The sequence below is a fragment of the Venustampulla echinocandica genome (assembly GCF_003357145.1).
Source record: "Venustampulla echinocandica strain BP 5553 chromosome Unknown scaffold_0, whole genome shotgun sequence".
Taxonomy (NCBI): Eukaryota; Fungi; Ascomycota; class Leotiomycetes; order Helotiales; family Pleuroascaceae; genus Venustampulla; species Venustampulla echinocandica.
In genome coordinates, this window is record NW_022474205.1 from 5532283 (window position 1) to 5556946 (window position 24664).

At 48.3% G+C, this 24664-nt stretch overlaps 10 protein-coding genes across 10 annotated transcripts; 6 read left to right on the plus strand and 4 right to left on the minus strand.

Moving 5' to 3' along the window:
- Positions 1-2916: 2916 nt before the first annotated feature.
- Positions 2917-4635, plus strand: BP5553_01701 (uncharacterized protein; the record flags this gene model as incomplete). Its single annotated transcript, XM_032010324.1, has 1 exon — positions 2917-4635. One exon carries the CDS (start codon positions 2917-2919, stop codon positions 4633-4635), a length of 1719 nt encoding a protein of 572 aa, XP_031874378.1.
- Positions 4636-4937: 302 nt separating this feature from the next.
- Positions 4938-5366, minus strand: BP5553_01702 (uncharacterized protein; the record flags this gene model as incomplete). Its single annotated transcript, XM_032010325.1, has 1 exon — positions 4938-5366. One exon carries the CDS (start codon positions 5364-5366, stop codon positions 4938-4940), a length of 429 nt encoding a protein of 142 aa, XP_031874379.1.
- A 1142-nt stretch (positions 5367-6508) lies between these two features.
- BP5553_01703 (uncharacterized protein) lies at positions 6509-8874 on the minus strand (the record flags this gene model as incomplete). The annotated part of the gene is made up of 3 exons (XM_032010326.1): positions 6509-6607; positions 6770-8236; positions 8296-8874. The coding sequence occupies 3 exons, from the start codon at positions 8872-8874 to the stop codon at positions 6509-6511; spliced, it is 2145 nt and encodes a 714-aa protein (XP_031874380.1).
- Positions 8875-9555: 681 nt separating this feature from the next.
- BP5553_01704 (Cytochrome c heme lyase) lies at positions 9556-10622 on the plus strand (the record flags this gene model as incomplete). Its single annotated transcript, XM_032010327.1, has 3 exons — positions 9556-9648; positions 9711-10315; positions 10376-10622. 3 exons carry the CDS (start codon positions 9556-9558, stop codon positions 10620-10622), a joined length of 945 nt encoding a protein of 314 aa, XP_031874381.1.
- Positions 10623-11443: 821 nt separating this feature from the next.
- On the plus strand, positions 11444-12221 carry BP5553_01705 (Uncharacterized protein; the record flags this gene model as incomplete). Its single annotated transcript, XM_032010328.1, has 2 exons — positions 11444-11493; positions 11525-12221. 2 exons carry the CDS (start codon positions 11444-11446, stop codon positions 12219-12221), a joined length of 747 nt encoding a protein of 248 aa, XP_031874382.1.
- A 555-nt stretch (positions 12222-12776) lies between these two features.
- Positions 12777-13503, minus strand: BP5553_01706 (uncharacterized protein; the record flags this gene model as incomplete). The annotated part of the gene is made up of 2 exons (XM_032010329.1): positions 12777-13234; positions 13290-13503. 2 exons carry the CDS (start codon positions 13501-13503, stop codon positions 12777-12779), a joined length of 672 nt encoding a protein of 223 aa, XP_031874383.1.
- Positions 13504-14557: 1054 nt separating this feature from the next.
- On the plus strand, positions 14558-16037 carry BP5553_01707 (putative Mitochondrial enolase superfamily member 1; the record flags this gene model as incomplete). The annotated part of the gene is made up of 3 exons (XM_032010330.1): positions 14558-14713; positions 14792-15397; positions 15450-16037. 3 exons carry the CDS (start codon positions 14558-14560, stop codon positions 16035-16037), a joined length of 1350 nt encoding a protein of 449 aa, XP_031874384.1.
- A 708-nt stretch (positions 16038-16745) lies between these two features.
- BP5553_01708 (Spermine synthase) lies at positions 16746-18687 on the plus strand (the record flags this gene model as incomplete). Its single annotated transcript, XM_032010331.1, has 3 exons — positions 16746-17800; positions 17860-18160; positions 18253-18687. The coding sequence occupies 3 exons, from the start codon at positions 16746-16748 to the stop codon at positions 18685-18687; spliced, it is 1791 nt and encodes a 596-aa protein (XP_031874385.1).
- Positions 18688-19127: 440 nt separating this feature from the next.
- BP5553_01709 (Uncharacterized protein) lies at positions 19128-20630 on the minus strand (the record flags this gene model as incomplete). Its single annotated transcript, XM_032010332.1, has 1 exon — positions 19128-20630. The coding sequence occupies one exon, from the start codon at positions 20628-20630 to the stop codon at positions 19128-19130; it is 1503 nt and encodes a 500-aa protein (XP_031874386.1).
- Positions 20631-22374: 1744 nt separating this feature from the next.
- BP5553_01710 (uncharacterized protein) lies at positions 22375-24487 on the plus strand (the record flags this gene model as incomplete). Its single annotated transcript, XM_032010333.1, has 6 exons — positions 22375-22517; positions 22573-23371; positions 23578-23624; positions 23683-23700; positions 23759-23794; positions 23947-24487. The coding sequence occupies 6 exons, from the start codon at positions 22375-22377 to the stop codon at positions 24485-24487; spliced, it is 1584 nt and encodes a 527-aa protein (XP_031874387.1).
- Positions 24488-24664: the final 177 nt, after the last annotated feature.

The following is a 24664-nucleotide window of genomic DNA, read 5'->3' on the forward strand; positions in this document are numbered from 1 at the left end:
CCCGGCGTTCCTCGATGATCCCGCGTCCCTCGATGATCTAAGCGTTCCTCGATTGATCTAAGCGTTCTTCGATGATCCAGGCGTTCCTCGATAATTAGGGGCGGTTGGTAATAGAGGGGCTATAAGACTACTAGACTAGGGAGGGCATATACGATTAAAGAAAAAACGTAGCCGAGTACCTTACCTTACCTACGTTAGGTTGCTCGGCCTCCTCCATCACGTGCGCTACTGGAAATCACAAGCAATAAGTTAAGTTCACAATAACCTCTTATACCTATCGTACAACAAATTCTTTCTGAACTTTGATCTAAAGTATACGTAAGCTCTGTCAGCTGCCGTAATTCAAGGTATTCACGACGATCAAGTCATGCAATTCATCGTCGGTCAACCGTTAAGAAATCCGGAGGAGGGCTCGTGAGAACCTATACTGAGCAAAAAGCAGGAACAGAGAGCGCCGCCCATAATCCCCAGCAGGGGTTCGGAAGTCTCCAGGCCCTGGTCAACCTGTTATACTATTTGACTATCAGGCCTCCTCTCCCACTGCTATTTGCTAGCCTCTCGACCTCAATCCCCACCACCGACTGCCAATTCTCTCTAATCTTCTTTATTGATTATTTAGCCCATTCCCGTCAACTGTCAACCTTCCCCTCAGCTTTACTCTTTTATATCTGCCGAATATCGCCGAGAATATCTAACAACCCAGCCCAATATATATATATATATATGCCGACCTTGAAGGCGACATCTACAGATCTACCGATGTCTATTCGTAGGAAAAGATAGTCACAATAGGTGGGAAAGCTATAGATCTTACCTTCCTATCTAATAAGGAAGATAATAACCGGATCGATGATTAGTTTGATGACCTTTTTAGGGGATCTACGGGAGAGCCTGACTTTAACACCATCCTTTCTTCTTTATACACAGTATTTCCGTCATCTCGCATATAGTTCACCTTTTTATCGCACACAACACACGAATATATACACACTCTCTCATCGACACCTTTCCCTCTCTCAACGATACTGTTACCAAACTTCTTGTCCTATCATCGAGGATCCTGTGTGAGAAGAGTCACACAACAAGCCTCCAACTTCTCCAGTTCAATCCACACGAGGTTCTACATTTTCCGAAGTATTAAAAAGAAAAGACCTGATGTATCCCCAGCTCCCTGTAAGCTCTAGCTGAATGCTACCCTTCTGTGTATGTATATATATGTTGTGACTCTGTGCCAGGCCCCTTGAAGACTTAGTTTCCCCTAAATCTTCAATCGTCTCCTTCCCTACTGCAGTGCTGAAAGCTGTTCATTGTTAACTCCAAACTAGTCCAGCAGACCTGTTGCTATAATGAAATTGATCGTTTTTGGGATCAGTTCAGTTTGCTACTATCCAAGAAGATCCTGGCGTCCCTGATCATACAGCTCATACAGCTCCCTACGTAGCGTTTTCTGCGCCCTCTGTGTAATGCGCAGCCAGCCCCCAATAAAGTGTGTAGCTACTTGGTATGCGTCGGTACACTTACAGGATACTAATTCTACCATGTTGATCTTGTAGAGGTGGCCATTGAAGTATTCTTTTGTCCTCATCTGGATGAGTACCGAGCTCCATGCCTTGGTAGTTTTGGTTGTCGAGGTAGAGGTTGTTGTGCACCCCCCTTTCCTCTCCCCCTGTCCTACCCCAGTCTTGTTCTTGGGCCACGCTGTGGCCTGCATTCATTTGATATGGTGGTTGATAGATCTCTTGCAAGAAGACAAGAGTTCGGGGGGGGTTATTGGTTATTTGACACCTTCGCCGAGCGTGCGGGGTGCCGCAGGAGGGTGCGGAGTAAAAAAAAAGGGGATTTCTTGGTCCTGCGCTTCGCTCCGGAAAGAAAAACTACCCTTTTTTGAACTCCGCACCCTCCTGCGGCACCCCGCACGCTCGGCTCGGTCCCAAGGTCGTGGGTTCAATTCCCACAGCGTCCAGATCCGGCCTAATCAGATTTCTTTTTGCCTTTTTTAACATCTTTTATATTGTTGATAAAGTGTTGTGAAGTTGCAGTTCTTTTTTCCTTTCTTTCGTTGCACTTTTCTTCGCTAAAATGTGGTGGTTGTGTGATCCCGGCACTTAGCGAGACATTGTATGCCCGATATGTAAGGCTGGGGTGCTCAGGGCCTCATAGGAACATTTATATTGATGCAGGGAACTCGTCTTGGTGATGCAATGACTTAAGAATTATAGATCATTGAAGCTCAAGTGAACTTTTGGTCTTGAAGAAATGTGTGCATTCTTTTTCAAACAACGATTGGAATAATGGCTCCTAATTGAGCTTTGGAAACCATCGTCCTATACGAAGTAGGAAATCATACCTTAGAATCATTATTGGAGGTGGCGTCCCCCGGCCGAAGATATAATTCGATGCAAATAGTTTTTAAGGCGAGGGAATATGGTTTCTAAAAATTATGCGTCCCGAGTCCCTACCTTAGTAGGTATTGAATCACCAGGATGTTGCCGTTGGTGTTGTTGGTAAAGCCTAAATTTAGGACCGAGAGACCAACGTTTGGCTTTAAGCTCATGCGACACATCTACAAACTCACCTGAAGGCTCAGTTCAATATTCTCCAATATCGAAAACATCTACAAACCTTCTCCAAATTTCATTATGAACTGGAGCAAAACAGATGGAGGCCCCTATCCAGCGGATAAACATGAGTGGGTCGGGGAGGGCGGCCAGGTGGTACGCGGAAAGCCGATTCAGCAATTTAGCCGACGCCGACAGAAATATTACTTTGTTCTCGCTTTTTGTAGCTGCTCAGTTTGAAGTTATACCAAGGTATCACAACTACCCACGTCTATAATGCTTGCGGTAGATCTCCTATTTTGCAGCTGACAACTCATTGCTGTCTCCCCGACCGCTGCACGAAAATAAGAATACGGATATGGCACCCCATGTCGTGCCTCCAACTACCCCCGCCGAGTATACCAGGTTGCATATCACTCCGCTCAATCCTGACCTCCTCACGACTATTATCCCGCCTTCGATCCTCCCGAGCGCACGAAATATCTCCTACGCTACTATCCAAACCTTCCCAGAGAAGAGTTACGGTTTCGTGGACCTCCCAATCATGGATGCCGAGAAGCTCAAGAAGAAGCTCAATGGGTCAATTCTAAAAGGAACAAAGATTCGAATTGAAAAATCTCGACCAAAGAAAGAAATATCTGTTGAAGAACCAGAGGAGCCTGCTGAGGTTCACCCGAAGAGACCGAAGACAGATCTTTCCAAGAAAAGGAAACGGGGAGATGAGACCGTGCCGGGTATTGAAATTGGAGAGCGGCATGTAAAGAGGGGATGGACGACACCACTTGCGGCGGGGAAATCGAGCAAGGACAAAGAAAAGGACCAAGAAAAGGAGAAGGACAAGAAGAAGACGAAGTCGAAATATACCACGGATCCAGAGTGCTTGTTTAAAACGATCCTGCCACCCAATGTTGCTGCGAATACGAAAAGTTCGGATGTGAAATTGGAGAAAAAGAAACGGATAAAGGCTGGGACGGAGGCTGTTGTGCATGAGTTTTCCAAAACCACGAAATATGCGACGTTTTTGAGAGACAGGTCTGGGAGTGGTAACACCAAAGGTGTGACAGAATTCGTGGAAGGGAAGGGATGGGTGGATGAGGGGGGCAATGTTATTGAGCAGGTAGTCACAAAATCGCGGAAAGCTCCAGAACCCAAGAAGGTGGGATCGAAACCAAACACGGAGTCTGCGAAACCCCACAAGGCGGGGTCAAAAGCACATGCAGACTCTGAAGACGAGAGCGACACTTCGGAGGAGGGGACGAGTGACGATTCAAGCGCTTCGGAAGACGAACCGGATCATGTAGCTACAGTACCGAGTTCTTCCAAGGTAGCTGCATCCAAGGTCGTAGAAGACTCCGAAACATCAACATCTGGCTCGTCATCAGAAGATTCGGATTCAGATTCAGATGATTCATCAGAAGATTCGTCAGATGTCTCCGAAGAGGAATCTGAGGATACGGTTTCCGATAGCTCAGAAGACGTCACCGAATCCAGCCCCGTCTCAAGGCCGCAATCATCGTCCAATCCTGCCGCCAACCTAAGTATTAAAATACCCGGCCCCGAAGCAAAGGCAATCCCAATCAACACGGAAGTCCATCCACTGGAAGCGCTCTACAAAAGACCCAAGGTAGCTGCTGATACCGAATCGGCTCCCAAGCCTACAGCATCATCGTTCAGCTTCTTTGGAGCCGATACGAACGGGGACGTAGACATGGAAGAAGAAACCCATGATAGAGTCCCCACAACACCATTCACGCAACGAGATTTCGAATACAGGGGTATTCGCAGCGCAGCACCAACACCAGATACCGCGCATGCTAATAAGAGATTTCTCTGGCCGACGTCTAATGATGAGGAGGATGAGGAGGAGGAAGATGAAGTGCATGGGGCAAGTTCACCTATCCGCAGTCAAGGAGCGGCAGGTAAAGCTGAGGCTACTGAAACCCCCGAGAGTGATTTCCAGAAATGGTTTTACGAGCATAGAGGGGACACGAATCGGGCATGGAAGAAAAGACGGAAGATCGTTGGGAAGGAGAAGAGACATCGGGATAATAAGAAGAGGCAGGACAGAGCTATTTAATAACAATTACTAGTGTCACTTTTGAAAAACTTCTCCAAGTAAAATGATACTGACAACTGCTGTCATATTGTAAGACTGACTAGCTCAACTGAAAGCAACCATCTTCATATTGCAAACTTGAAAGCACCGTTTATTTGAATGCCTTGCAACCCCTCAGCCATCACATTGCCCTTATTTCCATTAAACTCTCCAAGCAAAGCTCATCATCTGAATGTCCCACAACAATTGACCCATTGTAACAACGTAATGAGACCCATCGCGACTGCCTAAACAACGTAGCTGCCTGTAAACCTTTCTCCTTTTCAAGATCCCTCCGGACGAACATCACCACCGCCACCTGTGGCAACAGGGTTCTCATCAATTGTGGCCGGGTCGGAAACATCGGCAGAGGCACCATCAGCTGCGGCTGGTTCAGCTACCAAGCCCACTATATTCTGTTGTTGAGAGATGTTGACGTTATCCAGCTCAAGACCCTGTTCTGGATCAATTCCGTCGATGATATGAGTGCGCGGTATATGGGGTTTGACTAGAAATGGAAGGGCACCGAATGTGCCAACCCAGACGATGACAGAAACCAGACACCAGAGGTAGTAGGGAAGTTCGCTTTTAAAGTCTGTACCCTTCTTGAAGTTCACGATGATCGTGACAGCGACAACAAAGTTGACAAGCGCCACTCCACCGGCAAACGCCAGCCAAACACGCCTGTTGAGTCGGGACAGAAGACTATTCATTGTCGATTTGTAGTTGGCTTTCGTGTGTACTGTTTAGGATGATTAGATACACGTCACGTGAATAGATAGACTTGGGGCAAGCTTGCCAGTGGATGGGGACCTTTAGTGTTGATGTAGCTGTTGAGGTTAACAGGAAAAGGAACGTGTAAAAGGAAAACAAGGCAAGCTAGGTAAATAAAGGGAATACTCTACGGTGATGCCAAGCGGCGGTCTTGTAACCCGGCGATACGGCGACATGATTTACATAGAACAATAGTAAATAGAAAAATAATATCAAAGAATAGTATACGAGGTGGCGGAGTGACAGAGTGACGGAGGGGCTGGAGGGCGGAAGGGGCATCTATGATGTTGATAACAAGGAGCTAACAAAGATAGTAGTTATAATCTTCAAGGGATTATATCTCTTAGATGTTGATAGGATAACGGAGAAATAATGATAATCAGACAGTGACGGGATAATAGGGATGGGGGGTGGAGGGTGGAAGGGGCTTCTGTGATGTTGATAACAAGTGGTTGACAAAGATAGTAATTATAACCAAGGGATTGTATCTCTTAGATGTTGACAGGATAACGGAAAATTAATGAGACGTTGACGGGATAATAGAGAAATCATAATGAGATGTTACAGGATGATGGAGAAGTAACGAGGCATTGACGGGATAAAAGATCAATCGTAAGGAGTTGTTGACAGGATGATTGAGAGACCCTGAAGGGTTGTTGACAGGATGGAGAAATCATACGGAGTTGTTGACAAGATGATGGAGAGATCATAAAGAGATACTGAACAATAGGGCAGGGATGTTCACCATCCAATAGAAAGCCCAGATACGGCCTACTTCAGGTGTGGCGGAATTTGACAGGAATTGATAAGCCACGCTCAAAGAATATGTAGCCAGAACTAGCAGTGTTGCGGTATTGCAAGTACTGCCTCTGCTTTTAGTGCGGTTGCAACTGTGCAGCTAAGCACACTCAAGCAAAGCCATAGCATTCCAAAGCGGCGTTAAAAGTGGACATGTAAGCACTTGCTGCATTACATGTTCAACTTCGAGGTAATGAGGGTGTCTGATACTTGGTGTGGCGACGATAGAAGTGAACATCAATGCTTAGAAGCGGCTATGCAAATGCATTAGCTGCGTTAATATCTACGCAAATGGATCAACAGCTTCAGCGACTCGAGATGTAGATGATGCGTTCCCTGGCTGCTGCAAGGATTGGGTGCCGAGGTTTTGAATGGTATTTAACTGGAGAGGAATATATCCTGCGCTGGGTCGCAAATGCTTCTATGCCAACAGCTCATCGAAATGCCCCACTATATATTGGGAGACAGCTGGTCGTATTTAACGCACCTCTCAACCTATTCCTAAGGTGAGTATAGAGCCTAAAGGGATGGATTAAACACTTACATCTTCAACACTGGCCTGGAAGAACTTTCTTGCCTCTAGTCCTGCCCAAACTCTCAACATGGAGAAATCGCCCTGCCTCAACATACCGCCGCCACTTTGGGCTCCAAGCTGCCGCAGAATAGGCAAAGCACTAGACAGGAGATCAATATCTGGGTTCAAGCTTCTGCCAATGCCTTCTAGCAAGAGGATGCTGATAACGACGTTTACGAAATCCCCTTCCATCCTAACATGGTGGCTTCGGACCATGCTCAAGACCTGGCTGAGAATATCGCCAATCTTCATGTTGCCCAAGGCCAAAGTTCGGCTCTTGACACTAAGGACGAGATGCTGCATCTTCAGAGCAAATATTTCCTGATCAATAACGGAATCAGGCTGGCGACTACGTTCACACATCAGATGGCCCGCTTTATAGCCATCAAATTCGGCAACGGCCTTGAAGAGATCAAGGAAATTTCGTCGATTCGTAGCATTGAGCTCGGTGACCAATCCAGTATCGATGAAGATCAGCTGCGGCCGGAAGCCTTCGTTATCGATCTTCTGAAGCTCTGCTTCCCATGCCCCCATGTCTTTCTTATGTCTATATGGCCTCAGCCGTGCAAGCACCTCTTCCGTGACATCAGGCTGGTCCTGTGGGTTTTCGTCTTTGTGGTGGCTGAAAGGGAGCTTGGGATGCGCTGATTGGTAGAACCGGACCATGATATTTCCCGGATGAAGATCAGCATGGACGAAATTATCAAGTAGAAGCATTCGCAAGAAAGCGTCTAGACCCTCATCCGCGATCTCTTGCTGAAATACCCCTCCACCGTTCTCCATGAAATCAGAGAGTGGGATGCCTTGGGCAAACTCTTCCACCAGAACTTGCCGGGTAGTGAAGGAAGTATATGGATATGGGAACCAAGCGGTTGTTCTCTCTTTGAAATTCCTTCGGAAGATTTTCAGATTTGCGGCTTCTATCCTCAGATCCAACTGCAGTCTCATCATTTCTCCGAATTGGCTAACTTCATCAGGTAAGGATAGCCACTCTATGGTCGGTATGGCGTTCAGAACCGACGCGAAGAAACCCATTATTCGAAGATCCCGCCTCACCATTCGCTCAACTCCCGGGTGGAGGACCTTTATTGCAACATACGATGACGGGACTCGGTGGGGCGTGCTCTTTATTAGAGTATCTACATTTTTGCGGACATTCTTTCGCAGGTTTGATGGCTCCTCCAGGTCCGGATCACTTGGTACAGCGATATCATGCTTCAATTTGGCTCGGTAGACTTGTGCAATAGCACCGACGCCTAATGGCTTCTCGTCGAATTCTTCGAATATATCATCAAAGGATCGTCCATTAAATGCCCGTCGTATTATTCGTTTCGTGTTGTGAAGTGAATGAGCAGGGGCGTTGGAATGCAGCTGGGACATCAGTTCGCACATTTCGGTAGGGAATATATCTGATCGAGATGCGGCCCATTGTCCAAGCTGGAGGAGTTAGCAGGGTCTGGGTGGGTGATTCAACACCGATCGATGGGACTCCTCACCTTGATGAATGCAGGTCCTGCACGTTCCATTGACTTCACTAGAAACCAATACCACCAAAGAGTGCCGGACCGTTCATTCGACCTCTGTTTTTGGCGGGTGCCGATCCAAATCGCAGGGACGGTGAAGATGACCGGGACGAATATGGCGGCCAGATGCAGGAAGCGCAATCCCGTGCATAGAGGCTCCCAGATATATACATCGAACACGAAGAGGGCCTTGTCCCTAAATCGTCGCAGGCCACGATTGCCATTCCGTCTCTGCCTCTTGATCTCGAGTTCCTCCACTGAAGCCTTTAACATCCGACCCTCCGCCGTGTGTTCGGTGCCTCCATTATCCTTCTCAGATAGGTGGATAAACGCGGCGGGGGTGAGGCTGGTCGCCGCAGCTAGTAGGAGGCCCTTCCGGCGTGGTGGTTGCCTGAAGAACCCGTTACCATTATTATTCTGTCGTCTTCCATAGCCATGCTTCGTCGATGTTCGGATACGGACGTGAAGGTGGCTGCATCGGGATTGGAGAGGTCGAATTGGGGTTTGAAGGAGACCAAGGCATATCCGGCCTCTAGCCAGCGCCGACCTCATATTACCAGCCCAGCCGAGCCCAGGGGAAAACTTGAGGTTCGATTGTTGACGTTATCGAGACTCCATTAAACAATTGAAGATGCGGCTGGTTTTAAACTGTCCGATCCAGGCCCGATTGGTGACGTCAATGCCTTCGCTGTGATGCTAACATTCGCACATAATAAATCCCAACTACTGACTGAATTGAAGATCCCGAGAAGGCGGAGGTGAAAGGAATGGAGTTTTGTATCAATTATGTTATTAAGACCGAGTTAAGGAGATAATAGAGATATCATCGGCCTTTTGCGGACGAGGCTGCGAGAGTTGGCAACGCACAAGGAGCCTCGGCGAACGACGTAACGAGTACCGTAACGAGTACCGTACGAAGCAGGCTACGGTGAACGGAAACAGCCGGGATCACTGGCAGAAAAAAAGAAACTTGTCTCTTTTAGTCGCAAATCGCCAATTGGACGATGGTCAGCACGCTGCCAATACAACACTGGAGGTATCGCAGGTTGCCATCTCCTCAACTTCAACTTCAACTGCGGATACCGTTACAGCACAACGTATTAGTTTGACACTAATAATTAATCCTACCGGGGGCATCCACTTACATCTCTTTTCAGCTCCTTCAACTCATAATCCTCTCCTGCGCCTCTTTCTCCTCAGATAGTTGTTCATTTGGCATCCCAATATCGCATCATGGGTTGGTTCTGGGCAGACTCAGATGTCTCCGTGGTCAACGCCAGAGCAGCTCCTCATGCAATTCCCAGTGGCAAGAATGCGTCTCCACCGGTATGTCTCTTTGTTACTACATCTGTAGAATCTGTCCGGTTTTAACTTATACCGGGTTTTAGCCAGGATGCCCTATGCACGAAGGCAAAGGCGCAACAACACCAGGACTCATAGCCAAACATCCAACTCCTCCCGCAGAATCCGCTTGTCCGTATACACCCCCCGACCTCCCAAAGGATGACGGCTCGACGGCACCCTCAAAATACTCCAAATATAACCCTCTAAACTACATGTTTTCGGACCTTTCTCAAGACCGAGCGCAGAATCAGACTGTTGCTCTCCCTACCGACCGTGAACCATCCACCATCCCTAAAGGGAACGGAGAAGGAAACTGGGAGTACCCATCGCCACAGCAAATGTACAATGCTTTGTTGCGAAAAGGATATACCGATACTGATGCCACTGCGGTAGAGAGTATGGTATCCGTACACAACTTCTTGAATGAGGGAGCTTGGGCCGAAGTCGTTGAGTGGGAGCGCAGATTCAGCAAGGGCTTTGGCAAAGGATGGGAGATCTGTAAGAAGGGCGAGTCGGGGACTGCAGCAGCCGCAAATGACAGCGACACTGAGCAGCCCAAGTTAATACGGTTCATGGGCAGACCGCAGGAGATGACCCCAAAGGCGGCCATGATTCAAATTATGGGAAAGATATACCCGTCCCATTTTGGGTAAGCCTCTTTCATACCTGTCTGCTTTACGTTTTCCCCCTCTTTCTAACTCTCCTCTAGGACCGAACCTCCTTTCGATCGTCATGACTGGTTCGTCCAACGAGAACAAAATGGCCAGAAGAAGGAAATACGATATGTGATCGACTATTACTCCGGCCCGCCAGAACCGACTGGGGAACCGGTCTTCTATCTTGATGTTAGACCAGCCCTTACGCCCACCCAGGCTGTTGAAAGACTGATGAGGTGGGGTGGCGATGTCTGGTATAGAGCTTCTGGTGCTTCGGTCAGAGAGAAGGGAAATAACTAAACGCCGGAATTCTATGGCTCTCTAATACGCTTATGTCTCTGGGATTTGGGAGGCTTTCCGGCGAAACTGGTGGGCATGCGGGGATGATTGAATATGGGGACGGGGATTTCTCAATATCTCATCTGGGGTCAGTCTCCCGATGTCGTGTTTGGGTGTCATTCTTACGGTTCCTCGTTCTCCTCTTCCATTTGCTCTTTATCGCTTGTAATAACATAATGATACCATGCCGCATTTTAAGGTTCTCCCTGCTTTCCGTCCTGCAAACTCTAGGTACCTAAGGTAGGTAGGTAACCTCCAAATCATCTCACACGTGACCAGTGCCTTTACTATTTCTAAAATCTACAGACAAGTCAATATGTTTTAGCCTCTATTAGTTTAATAGTGCACCTTTATAGTATATGTTATTGAAACCCTACTCGTCCTCTTACTCTATCCTAATACGTAGTTGCCTTTATTCGTTGATATCCGTGCTACCTCAGCGGTAACCTTGAAGTAAATCAACTACCTACGCCCGCATTAAAGGGCTGGTACTTTAAGTCAATTTAAGGGGCCAATAAATAATTTGCGTTTGACCCAATCTAATCCTCTTTAGACCGTAGATCGAGGTTTATTCGAGACCCTAACCCTCAATTGCTTGCGGCCTCGGTCCCCATTGGGCGACGACCACGACAACGCGATATCCCCACAGACTTCCGCACAGAGTCTATCCCGTAACTATTGATGTGCAATGGCAAGCAAACCATTCATATCGGTCCGCAAATGGATTAAATGGGGTGTGAGTTTTCCACGGCCATTGCGATCTCTCTAAGTTGTTCAATAGGATGACCCCGCGGGAGAAGATACCGAGTAAATTTACCCCTCCATCCCCACCGTATGCCACTCTCCCACTGAACAATCTCCAGCACACTTGTCCTCACCTCAGCTGCGAAATACTTCGTTGACACACGCATCTACCTCCCAACCTCACCCTCGGAGGCTTGCCTCCCAACGTCCGTGCAATTACCAGATTCAAGACTAGAATGGGGGTTTGCCGGGACAGCGAAAAGCACAGCCGCTATATACAACCCAGATACAGCGGAACTTGAGAAAGCTGCGCATACGGAATGGACACATTGGGTTGATAACAAGACGACGGAGGAGGTAAGAGATGAGGGATATATGTACCCCAAAGACGACGGTAGTGATGAGGTTCTTGAGCTGGGGGAGATGGTCAACCCTGCTAGGGGGCAGGTCGAGAAGTATGAAGAGTGTTGGGTTGATTTGGATTCTGTGATGATCCCCGGCGACCAGCAGTTTCTCAGCTGGGTGTTGAGAACTGTTGAGAGGGGTAGTGACGAAGGCGAGGTTGTTAAGGGGATGATCATGAAGGTTGGGCAGTATGTACAAGGTGTGCTAAGGAAGGGTGAGGAGTTTGGTGTGAGGAGATGGAATTGGGGAGTTGAAAATGATGTGAGTGGATGGCGGAGTACTGCCAGGATTGGACAGTTGGATTTCCCTATTGGTGAGGATAATTTGGGTATGAAGATGCTTCCTGGAATTAAGATCAAGGGAGCTGATGGAATAGAATGGGAATGTGTTGAAGTCTTTAACTGGAGTTGAAACATCTAGGAGTTATTGTCGAAAAGCAGAAGGCCAGCTATCCCATTGATCAGATAGGTATTGATTTCATATCAAGAATATTATATTTCAATTGCCCATCATTCATCCGCTCCATAAAGAGGAATTATAATGTGTTGACGTGCTTCTACGCTTTCATCCACCTCCTATAGTTACTCACGCATCCATCCTCGTTAGGATAACATTACAGTCGCGTTTAACCACTTACTACAGCCGCCATATTGTGCCTACTTATAGAGAGTCTAGCTAGATAGGGTCTTGATATAAACAGTAACGGCAGCACACAGGATAATGTCCTGGACCATATAGTCTCCCAAGCCCAGGTTTTTGAACTCTACACTATCCCTAAGAATGTCAAATCAGTAATGTGGAGCTCGAGAAGCTAAGAATTCGGACACGGACAGCTCTTCAATTTGTTTATATCGGATTAAACCAGCCAGTGGCCTTGTATGAACAGTCTCTCGTGCGTACATAAAAACCATCTAATAGTAATCAATTGAATATTCCTCCGACAACAACTAGCTACTCAAGTTTCAGTCAGGAGTAAAACCCTTCAGAAAGTGGCCTTGGTGTAGCGGGTGGATGAGGTGTTGGCACTTGTTGGTTCATCCAACTTCGCGGTCGCCTGTCAGACTTCGTATCCGGCTCTTTATCACCTGTTGAGTATCTCGACGCCATAATTTCCCCAGTTTGATGTCGCGCAGTTGATGCCCTCCGAAACACACCTCTACCCGTTTCAGAGGCTACAGAACCACGGATTGCGCAACGGTGAAGTCGAGAAACAAATGGCAATGGAAGGTCGACTTGTCCTGCCATGCGTTGATATTGCTCTTCTAATATAGCAACGGCCCTTTCCCTTGTATTATCCGACATAGCAAGCATCGTGGCCAGACTTGGCATCACAACTGGATGGGCGCCAGCCGACTCCATTGTGATCATGGCATTTAGATGCTGCAGTTGAACTAGGCATTGGCCTAACTCCGCTCTTGAGATACCTGCAGCTGGGTTAGCAGCGCCTCGTCTGTAATGGAATGGGAACACAACCATCACCAGAAGAAAGCCTTGGGCCTAGCCTCGCAAAATGCTGGTCATATTCATACTTGACCCTTGCCGCTCCATAGGTGAGTGATCTTAATAACCGTTGGTTGTGGCCATTGTCCTGACGTTCTCTCTTTCCCTCCTGCCAGGAGACGACGAGGGCTGCAGAACCTTTGAAAGCTGCTGTGATACTAGTCACTGCGGCAAGAATCTCGAATCCGGACATATTATGAACTGATTAACCCAGGCTGAGGAAAGGGAGAGAGATGTATTATAGGATTGGCGAAATGCAGTAAAAAGGACGACCGGGTTATATCCAAGTTCACGCCCGTACCCTCTCCGCAAACCACCAGGGCAAATGGATAACCTGGATGGCCGCAACCAAGGAAACTCAGGCTGCACGCTTTGAAATCCATTACGGGAAACAAGTCTTAATTGAAGAAACGAAGTTGGGTTCACGAGCACATTCACTTGAAGGCTACCCTAATTGAGATCAGCGAGGGGGCCAAATAAATCAATAGACCGACGAGAAACACAGCCCCCAGGTGGTAGTTCTTCATGTGGAAGAGCTGAGCAGTTCCAATAATTAGAATAGCCACTAGGCAAGCAGCAAAATGTGCATTCCAGACGTTTATTAGACACGTCGTTGGATTGTCTCAGCCATTCTAGCATCAGCGGTCAACGATGGAAGTCATGTGTGTGTGCTACCTGTGTTGGGGGCGAGTATTAGGGGGTACTAATGGAGAGGACAAGGAAAACAGAAGAGACAACCAACCAACCCTGGACCACTCGGCTCCAGGCCGACAAACCTTGAAACTCGCACACTTTGCCAACTCCACGACCGCTTCAACGCGAACATGTTTTTCGGCCAAACCCCACTCTACTGGTGAGGAATTCGAGGTCCAGAAGGATGTTGTTATTAGCTGTTGCCCACGCATTGGGTCGCTGGTGGGGTCTTGTCCGCGGCGGCCGCGGGGCGAGATTTCTCCATCAATCGGCGTCCTCCAAACCTACGTGACTCGGGATTATTTCTCTCTGGCGACCCATGGTATGGGGTATTGTACCTGCTTCGCCCAGGGGCAAGATATCTTATTTTCATTCACTGTATATCCCATTACTTATATATTCCTCAATTCCCTTTGGTTTTCTTCAGACCCGTTCTTCATCTTCTTGACTTTCTCCCTACTTTCTCCCCCGGTCCCGCCCCCACCCCCATTCCTCTGCCGATCCCCAGAACCCCACTAGGAACTGTGTGACAAGACTGATAACTATACGTCACGATGGCAGAAATCACTATCCAGGGCTGGGATACTCGCGATGTGCGATTCCCCACATCCCTTGACAAGACCGGCTCCGATGCCATGAACGCAGCTGGCGACTACTCAGCCGCGTACTGCATCTTGAAGACAGACTCGAAGTTTGCTGGTCATGGAATGGTACGTCGCTTTCCATTCCCTCTATTCTCTATTCCAATTTCTCCGAAAGGACGTTTACTGATAATATCGGGCCATTAGACCTTCACAATTGGCCGCGGAAACGACATCGTCTGCAAAGCCATTGACAATGTGGCTGAACGGATCAAAGGCCGCACCCTCTCATCCCTCGTCGAAAATTGGGGCCAGACATGGCGCTACCTAGTCTCCGACTCACAATTACGGTGGATTGGGCCCGAGAAGGGCGTTATACATTTGGCACTTGGAGCCGTCGTCAATGCCATCTGGGATCTATGGGCCAAGTCGTTGAACAAACCGGTGTGGAGAATCGTGGCAGATATGACACCAGAGGAGTTCGTCAGATGTATCGATTTCAGATATATTACCGATGCGATTACGCCTGAGGAGGCAGTGGCTATGCTGAAGAGTGAGGAAGGTGACAAGGCCAAAAGACTTCAGGAGGCGTTGGATAGCAAGGCGGTTCCAGCCTATACAACTTCGGCGGGATGGCTTGGATATGGGGAGGATAAAATGAAGGGCCTATTACAAGAGACCCTGGCCAAAGGGTATAAGCATTTCAAACTGAAAGTCGGGACTTCAGTTGAGGCGGATCGCAGACGGCTGACAATTGCGAGAGACGTTCTTGGTTACGATAATGGAAATATTCTGATGGTTGACGCAAACCAGGTATGTCTCTGTCTGCTCCATACTCATCCCGCATTATACTGATACACGACAGGTCTGGTCTGTCCCCGAAGCAATCGAGTACATGAAGCAGCTTGCAGAATTCAAGCCATGGTTCATTGAAGAGCCTACTTCGCCGGACGATATCCTTGGCCACAAAGCTATCCGTGATGCTCTCCGCCCCTACGGAATCGGCGTTGCCACTGGAGAAATGTGCCAAAACCGTGTGATTTTCAAACAACTCCTCTCTAGCGGTGCAATTGATATCTGCCAGATTGACGCCTGTCGCATGGGCGGCGTTAATGAGGTCCTCGCTGTGCTTCTCATGGCGAAAAAGTTCAACGTTCCAATTGTGCCTCATAGCGGTGGTGTTGGACTCCCAGAATATACCCAACATCTCAGCACGATCGATTACGTTTGTGTGAGCGGCAAGTTGAGCGTGCTAGAGTATGTGGATCACTTGCACGAACATTTCGAGCATCCTGCGGTGATTAAGGACGGATACTATCAAACTCCAACCGAGCCAGGTTATAGTGTTGAGATGAAGGCGGCGAGTATGGACCAATTCAGTTTCCCTGGAGGAGAAGGAGGATGGTGGAAGAGTGAGGAGGCGAGGCCAATTTTGGAGGGCACCAAGATCTAAACCATCTCCTGCAAATTGCGAAGATGAATTGGGCTTGGGTTCCCTGCCCAAAGACGGTGGTGGCAATCTGCATCGCAGGTTGAAAAAAGTTGCTTTCCAGCTCAGAAAGGGGGTCGAGAGTTTTCAGGTTGGGCTCTCGTCCGCAGGGCAACGATGGCATCCTGTATAACCTACATGTATCATGTCTGTATTATCCCATATACCATTGCATAGCGCGCAAATCCAATTTATTACTATGATCACTCTATGATATACTAGCCTTACATGCAATGAGGCGGAAAATGCCATATTGAGTCCATCCATGGCAGAACGAGTGTCCCAATTTTAATACCACAACCATTCGTTTTTTTTAATATATTATTAGAACACTCCAGACTATCCTCTCCTACCCTTTCGCTTTTACTAGAATAAAACCAATACCAAGTGTTTATGGCCTTGGCTTCCCACTAGTATGTTGGCCGGGTAACGTGACTTGTGGCTTTTGGTCCCTGCGCTGGTCCCTCCCCCGTTTCAGGCTCAAATCGTGGTCTCATACTTCGTACACCAATATCTGCAACGTCTCCAGAAGTCAACTTTATGATCTCATCAAAAGTGATCTGGTAATGGCACCAATTGTGATTCGTTAAACTATTTCGTCCTTTTGTTCTTATTGTAGCCTCTATTTTCGCAGCATCGCGGTTTCCTCTCCTTTCTCCGAGCCCCACCAAAATGGCTCGCTCATCCACAACCTCCAAATCACCTAAGCCAGCCAAGAAGAAGTCAGAACCAACGGAGCCTTTACTTACGCAAAAGAATTTTGAACAAGAGCTTAAGGCTCTAGCTTCCAAGGCTAAAGAAGAGACATGGAGTAAATGGGCGACGGGACAAGCTCTGGTATTACTTCAATCGGGCACGCTGTTGACCCTGTCAGCCATCTACTCCAATGCATCCCAACTCACCTTATCTCCTATATATGGATCTATTCCAGCTTCAATATGGCATTCCCAGGGGGTCATGGCGGCTTGTTTTCTAGGATGGTCTTTCAATCTGTTTATTCGGCGGCGGTCGCCCGTCAAACCCGTCACGCTATTACCGGTCATCGCCGCTTATATTCCTGTGGTGCAGTTTTTTATGTTTAAAATCAGTGGATTCATGGGGGCTGTTTATGGACCTATTATCACTGAGGCCGTCACGTTCTTTCCGCTACTGTTGCTGTCAGTTTCATCCACAGCTACCACTTTGGACGATTTGGACATGAATCCAGGCCGCTTACCATGGTTGTTTGACGCCATGCCCGGGATCTCCTCTTATGCATTTTACAGGACGATGGAATACCTCTCAGGAAAATATATCCAGCAAACCATCGGATCGACTTTCATCCATACTAGACTCGGGCTCGAGATCCTGCTGGCAGGTCTCTACAGCATATTTGCTCCATCCAAACTCCTGCTATATGCCCTTCCCGCAGTCCTGCATACAGCAATCTTCAACTACCACGTCCCTCACGCAACATCCTGGCTAAACGCATCAATGACTAAAACTGGTTGGTCTCTAATTGACCGTCAAGAATCTCTTACGGGTTATGTCTCCATCATTCAGAGCGCCGAGGACGGATTCAAAGTTATGAGATGTGATCACAGTCTACTCGGTGGGGAGTGGCTTGCCACACAGTCTCCAAGTGGTCTCGCCGAACCTATTTACGGCGTCTTCGTAATGCTAGAGGCCGTTCGTCTTGTGGTGGTACCACAGCCTGTTCCTGATGAGCAGTCATCGGCTTTGGTCATGTGAGTACCAACCCCTTTCCTCGCAGTTGAATTCCACCTTGGTTTCTAACAATTAATAGTGGACTGGGAATAGGCACCACCCCCTCTGCCTTTATAACCCACGGCATCGATACGACAATCGTAGAGATCGACCCAGTGGTTCACTCCTTCGCCACGACATACTTTTCCCTCCCTCCCAACCACACACCAGTAATCGCCGACGCCGTGGCATACGCCTCGGAGACTGCAAAAGAAGGAAAGCAATACACGTATATCGTGCATGATGTGTTTACTGGTGGAGCTGAACCGGTCGATCTGTTTACTCTAGAGTTCATCCAGGATCTACATGCTATGCTTGCTCCGTGGGGAGTCATCGCTATTGTATGTTCCACCTACCCATCTTCATCACGCTTGCTTCGTGCATTCCATTAATATCTCCCATATTCCTACCCCAATTAACATCTCGGCAATAGAACTACGCAGGTGATCTCACCCTCCCATCAGCTCTAATAGTAATCCGCACAATAAAGTCCGTCTTCCCCCGCTGCCGCATCTACCGGGAATCCCCCGCACCCCCACCCGCACAGATCCTAGAGGACGGCCGAGACTTCATCAACATGGTTATATTCTGCACCAAAGAATCCTCAAATGACCAAATCACCTTCCGGGACCCGACCGAGGCCGACCTTTTGGGTAGTAGGGCGAGGGAAATGTTCTTGTTGCCTAGGCATGAGGTTGATGAGCGTGCTTTTGAAGAAAGCAATGAGAAGGGTGAGGGCCCTAGTGGGATGCGGATTTTGAGAAAGAATGAGACGGAGGAGTTCACACCGTGGTTGCAGAAGAGTGCTTTGGGCCATTGGGAAGTTATGAGGACTGTATTGCCACCCGAGATTTGGGAGCAGTGGTAAAGGCCGGAGAGGGAACAGCTATGCATATAAGCCGGGAAAACCGTGCCATGTACGGAGATATAGTACGTCAAACGAAAATCTAACTTACCTACTTAGGTACGATGGAGAGAATATTGAACACTGAACTCCATCCTGGGAACAGTTTTATCGAGGACTATCTGTCGAGCACGAATACATTGGACTAGATGGTGGTTGGAAAGTATGCAAGTGTGAAAAATAAATAAAGATAATTCTATGTATTTATAGATATAAAAACAATTAAATGGTCATGGTATCATTAGAAACTTATATCCAGCCTTGCTCACCCCGCCCACGCGAAGATATCAAATGCACTTCCCAAGTGAGGGGACAATCTATGCCCGCTATTTGAAGACCAACCACACGTCCCTAGAGTGAAGAAAATAGGCCATATCCACAAGAATTTAACATATGAGAATATCTTAATAACCATCGTCCCAGATCTCATCATCACTTCGAACCATTTCCGTAACCGGCGCCCTCTTTTCTGCCTTCTTCATCGCCTTCCTGTCCTCTTTTGTGACGAGGCGTGGAGTAATCGGCATCATGGGGGTAAACGGCTGGTACGGACTATATGGTACGGCGCCCGCACTCCAGGGCGTCTTCAACCCACCGGTAAGTGGACCGGTGTTTGAAGCGGGTTTGCGCTCCAGAACTGTAGTCTTGGTTGCTGGGCGGAAGGACGGAGATTTGAGTGATGGTTCGAACTGGCGAAAAGGGAGAGTGCGTGTAGAACCATTGTTGGAAGCAGTGGGGTTTGAACCGGTCGGGTTGGGATGTGGAGATTGTTTCCGTGTGGGGTAGAGGGGTGTTTGGGAGTTTGTCGAGGTGGCCGATGCTGGGTCCTCTTGGACGGATTGAAATGAATTTTGAGAGGGGTTGGGACGATGCTGTTGGCTTCCAGGGCCGTATGGTGCTAGTTGCTCAGCGATGCTGCGAGTAGGCGACGTTGGTGTAATGTTGGACGTGTCTCGAGAATGTGCATATCGTACCTGATTTGCTGGGACAGGTGGTGGCGGAGGTGGTTTGTAGTATCGGGGCGACAATGGCTCTTCATCAGAGGCCGTGTTGTCGCGAGGAAAGGTCGCGGATGCAGGTGTTAACATAGGGGATGATATTTGCATTGACCGGACCGACTTTTTCCTGGGAGATTTCAGGATGGACATTATGGAAGATGCCCGGGACTTGGTCGATTTGTTGTCATCAATGTTAATGTTTGCAGGGCGGGCTTTTTCATTCTTCTTCGGCGAATTTTGTCTTTGTGGCCCTAATGTTGGAATTGGAGCTGGAGGAGGCATTTCTTTCGGATTCAGGCCCGCGGCTTTGGCTTCCTCCTGCGCCATCACATGAGCGTAGATATCCTCCAAGTCCTGTTGCGCCATGTCGCGATCTGCCTCGACAATTCTGTGGTCGACGAATATGTCTGTTCCAGGCGGTGTAATAGGGGATATGTTGGAGTTTGGAAAAACGTATGGATTCTGCTCGGTTTTGACTGGGGATGGATAAGAGAAATTTCGTGGGCTGCACGGTGATATTGGAGATGGATATATTGCGCTGGGCTTCGGTTGGGGCTGTATCATCTCAACATCCGCAGACTTGGTGGAGATGGCGAGTTCCAACCTCCGTCGAAGCTTGCGGCTGATGAGGATCAAGGCCAACCCAACGACACAGAGGGAGAACAGATATGCCCCCACGATGGCCCCAATTTCCACTGGGAGGAGGGATTTGTCTCGTAGTGCTCCTGCTGAGAGTGGCGGTCCGTCTTCTGGCGGTGGTGCAGGACTCCAGTCGATTCCCAGAGCCCTTCGACGCTCACGAGTGTTGGTGCTGACGATATTGCGGGCACAAGTGGTTGAAATCCAAGTCAAGAGGAGGAACACTCGGCGTCCTTGCCCTTTTATCAACGACTCGGATCCAAACCGCATTGCTTCTGCCCTGGTGGAAACGAAGCATCAGCTCGTCGCCGGGCTGCGAAACGTATCGTGATACAAAAGGGCTGCGGGGGCGATGATCTATGGTCATGATCTAGAGCGGCAGAGGGTGATCTGAGGATATATGGGATAGGCGTCTCCGGGATCTGGCGGGTTGCACCAGGTCGATGGGATAGGCGGGACAGGGCGGCGGGAGCAGCCATTGGGCGGGCCGCGAATAGGAATAGACATATTGAGCGAACCAAGAACGCAGAGCGGATGTGATTGTGTATGTGGGCGGTGATGTGGTGCTGTGGTTGGTGATTTGGTTGGTGATTTGATCGGAGCTTTGGGGTCCTGGGAGCGGCAACGAGGGGTACGAAGCTGATGGTGGAAGCTGGATGGAGAGGTGGGTGAAGAGGTGCAGGCGGGCTGCAGCACGGCCGCAGCAAGAACCCGCCATTCGCTGGTGTGGTTGGCTGCTGCTGATCTGCTTAAGCGCTGGGCCATGACATTGGCTACAGATCAGCGCCTCCCCCGGCCTTGGACCGTGCTCATATATCACATCCAAGGTTCCTATCAATAGCTTCAGCTTCATCTTCACCGTTTGTCGAGAGTCATGCGTTGGTGCGCAATGAGGCTAGCCAGGTGCTACGGATTTCGTCCTGACGTGCCAATAGCTCGACTCATCACCTGGGTTGGGTTGGGTGATATTCCCCTCGGTCGAGATAGGTATTTGATTGTCCGTGTGTGATGTTAATGCTTCGCCATTACCACCCCCAACCCCCAGCTCCTATCACTCCGAGCAGTTTTCCGGCGGCAATTGTATTCTCATCATAGGCTTTGTCAAATCTCAGAATCTCATCACCCACGCCTTTCTCCCCTAGAAGCTCAGAGGCTTATGTGTTTCATCCCACTTCAAGGCCCCCAACATCGGTCATTTGACGCTGCCTCCCCCTTAATGCCCAACCGAATACAAACAGCGATCGGAGGTGACTAGGTTCCTCCATGAAGACTAAGACACGACGAAGAAATTTCAAAAGTCTCGTTCCGGGCAAACCGAGATGGTCAAGCAATTGCTTTTGCTTTGAAGCCACCGAATCGGACCACTTCGTAATACTCGCAAGGGGCCAAGCTTGGGAATTGAAAAATGGGCTTGGATTTTAAGTGTGATTCCTTGTTCACCTAGTCGCCGACTTGCAAAATGTCCGCTGCTGGCAGCTCGAGTCTCGGTTAGCACAAAAGGGGGCCGGAGTAACCTTTGGAAGGGGATACGATGACAGAGACCAACACCAACACTTACGTTTGCCATCTAAGAATTAGCGACATTCAGAGAACCTGTAAGACAAATCCTCTAACCGAGATCCGCAAGCCATTACTGGGCGTCGACAGCTCTGTATCTTCACACTTCTTTCCCCCTTCTAAATGCATCACATGACGGCTGGATACCTTTAATTACACGTGACCTCATAATGGAGCGCCCCAATGTATGTATTGTGGATAAAGAGATCTAACCAAACCAAGATGGACTATTTCTTGTACGCTTATTTACCCTCAAAAATGTTTTCTTTTCTTTTCCTGCTCAAGAGCTCACATACTAGACTTTTGGGAGGCACTACCTGAGGGGAGCTGCCAAAGCGGCAACGCCCGGTAAAGTTAAGCTGGACCCCTCCTCAACAAGTGGGGTTCGTCTTCTTTCATCAACCACATGTATTCAGCAATACAACAATAATCCAGAAAATATATCCATTTCCTCCTCATGGAACACAGAGAATCAGTAGGGATTATTGGTGCGGGAATCACTGGTCTTGCAACGGCCTATATCCTCTCCTCACAATATAATGTGACAGTCGTCGCTCGAGATATGCCCGGCGACTTGGGTTCGAACTGGGCAAGTCCATGGTTCGCTCTCACCCAAAGTAATTACCAAAACATATCTGCTCTAACCATGAATTAGGGCAGGTGCGGGTTTCCACCCGCAAGTCACAGACAATGTGTCTTTGCAACAAATGCAAATAACTTGTTTCCGGTTTTACTGGTCGCTCGCCCAGGAAGACCCTTCAAGTGGAGTAAAAGTATATCCCATGACGGAATACTTTGATAACCGACAAGATGACCGGGATTTATGGTATAAGACGTTGATGCCAGGCTATCAAGTTATTCCTCCGGCCGAACTTCCTGGTGGAATCTCCTTTGGGATCAGGTACACTGCACTGGCGATGAATCCACTCCTCCTTTTGCCATGGCTACAGAAGCGACTCGCTCATAAAGGGGTCAGCTTTATTCGGAAGGAGGTTAGATCTGTTGATGAAGCACGAAACGTTACGAAGGCAAAAGTAATCGTGAATGCCTCAGGGGCTGGGGCCAAGGCAATAGCTGGTGACGCATCTGTCAAGCCGCTGCGAGGTCAAACTATGTTCGTGAATTCTGACTTCCAGGAACTGCTTATGCTCGAAGGATCTGAGTACACCTATGTCATCCCTCGTGCAACATCTGGCGGTGTGATTTTGGGTGGCGTCAAGTCTGATAGGTTGGATGTCGAGGTAGATCCAGAGTTGAAAGGCGATATCCTAGCCAGAGTTAATCGCATTACCAATGGAGCATTCAAAGAAGTTGACCTACGCTCTGTTACAGATATCGTTGGGTTTCGCCCTGGTAGGGAGGCTGGACTCCGGGTTGAGCGGCGTGGGAATTGTATCCATGCGTATGGCATGGGAGGTGCTGGATATATCTATTCCTTTGGAGTGGCCGAAAGAGTCAAATCTTTGATTGACGCAGACCCGATAAGCTCAAAGCTATAATATACTTTTAATCTCCTTCATAGTTCAAGTGTTCGCCTAGCATATCGTCATCCGTGAAATCTTTCCTACAATGCTCTTTCCTATTTGGGATCGAGTTCAGCCTCTTCATCAGCCCATTGTCCTCTCTAGTCTCTAGAAACACCAACTTGAAGATATCACAGATGGCTTCAGATGGAGGTTTATACGACGAAACATTGAGTGGTACGCTGTAAGTCAACACTACTAATGGAAACCGTGCATGAGCAGTATAACTGATGATAGTACAGGCAATACCTAATCAGCGGGTAAGTCAACACTACTAATGGAAATCGTGCATGAACAACGCAACTAATGATATTACAGGGAACACCTAATCAGCCAAGCAATGAGCACTACGCAGTAAGGCAACACTACTTATGGAAACCGTCCTCTTAGAGATCATAATCTAACAATAACACAGTGAGATGCCATCGAGCCCATCATCCCAACACTCAACGCAAGCTTTTAATGCAATCTGACTCACTCCGAACCTCTAGCTAACGGCCAAGTAGAGACATCCTCCCAGCCAACCCCCCTTTCTGTTGTGGGGAAATCGTTCCACCCGCCCCTATCAGTACACCTACTCAGCATGTCATCTGGGATTTCGTTCAACACAACAGCGACCACGAACTCTTCAACCAAAACACGCAAAAGCACCGTACCACCATCTTGCTGGACTGCTATCTATGCGACACGGACTGGATAATCGAAGTTCAGGAGCGGGGTGTCAGGGTGATTATCGAGACCAGATATTTCATTAGAAAGCCTAACGTCCCCGACAATGTCAATGATTTCGTGGAGATGGACATTGAGATGGTGAACTGGAATGTTTGGGAAAAGGATTCGGATTCCATAAACTGGATGTGTAATGAGCATGCATGGGAGGACTGGTATTGGGCTACTCGTGTGCTGAAGAGAAGGAGTAAGGGGGCCCTGCCTATGCCGGATATGACGGAAAGAGTTGAGGTTACTGATACTGAGATAAGAGCGAAGTTTGCGGAGGAAGAAGCAATGATGCAGCGGGCAGCCGCCAGGTGCGGGTTAAAGTATTAATACTCACGGCCTCGTTTAGAGCAGAAGAATGCGAATGATGTTCAAGTTCAAGTTTAAAATTCTCGTAACCAACGTATGGCACTTGCAGAGTATGGAAATAATGTATACGGCACTGTAGAAGAACAAAAAAACTCAGTCATGAAACACCTAGATGCCCATGAAATCCAACCCCTAACA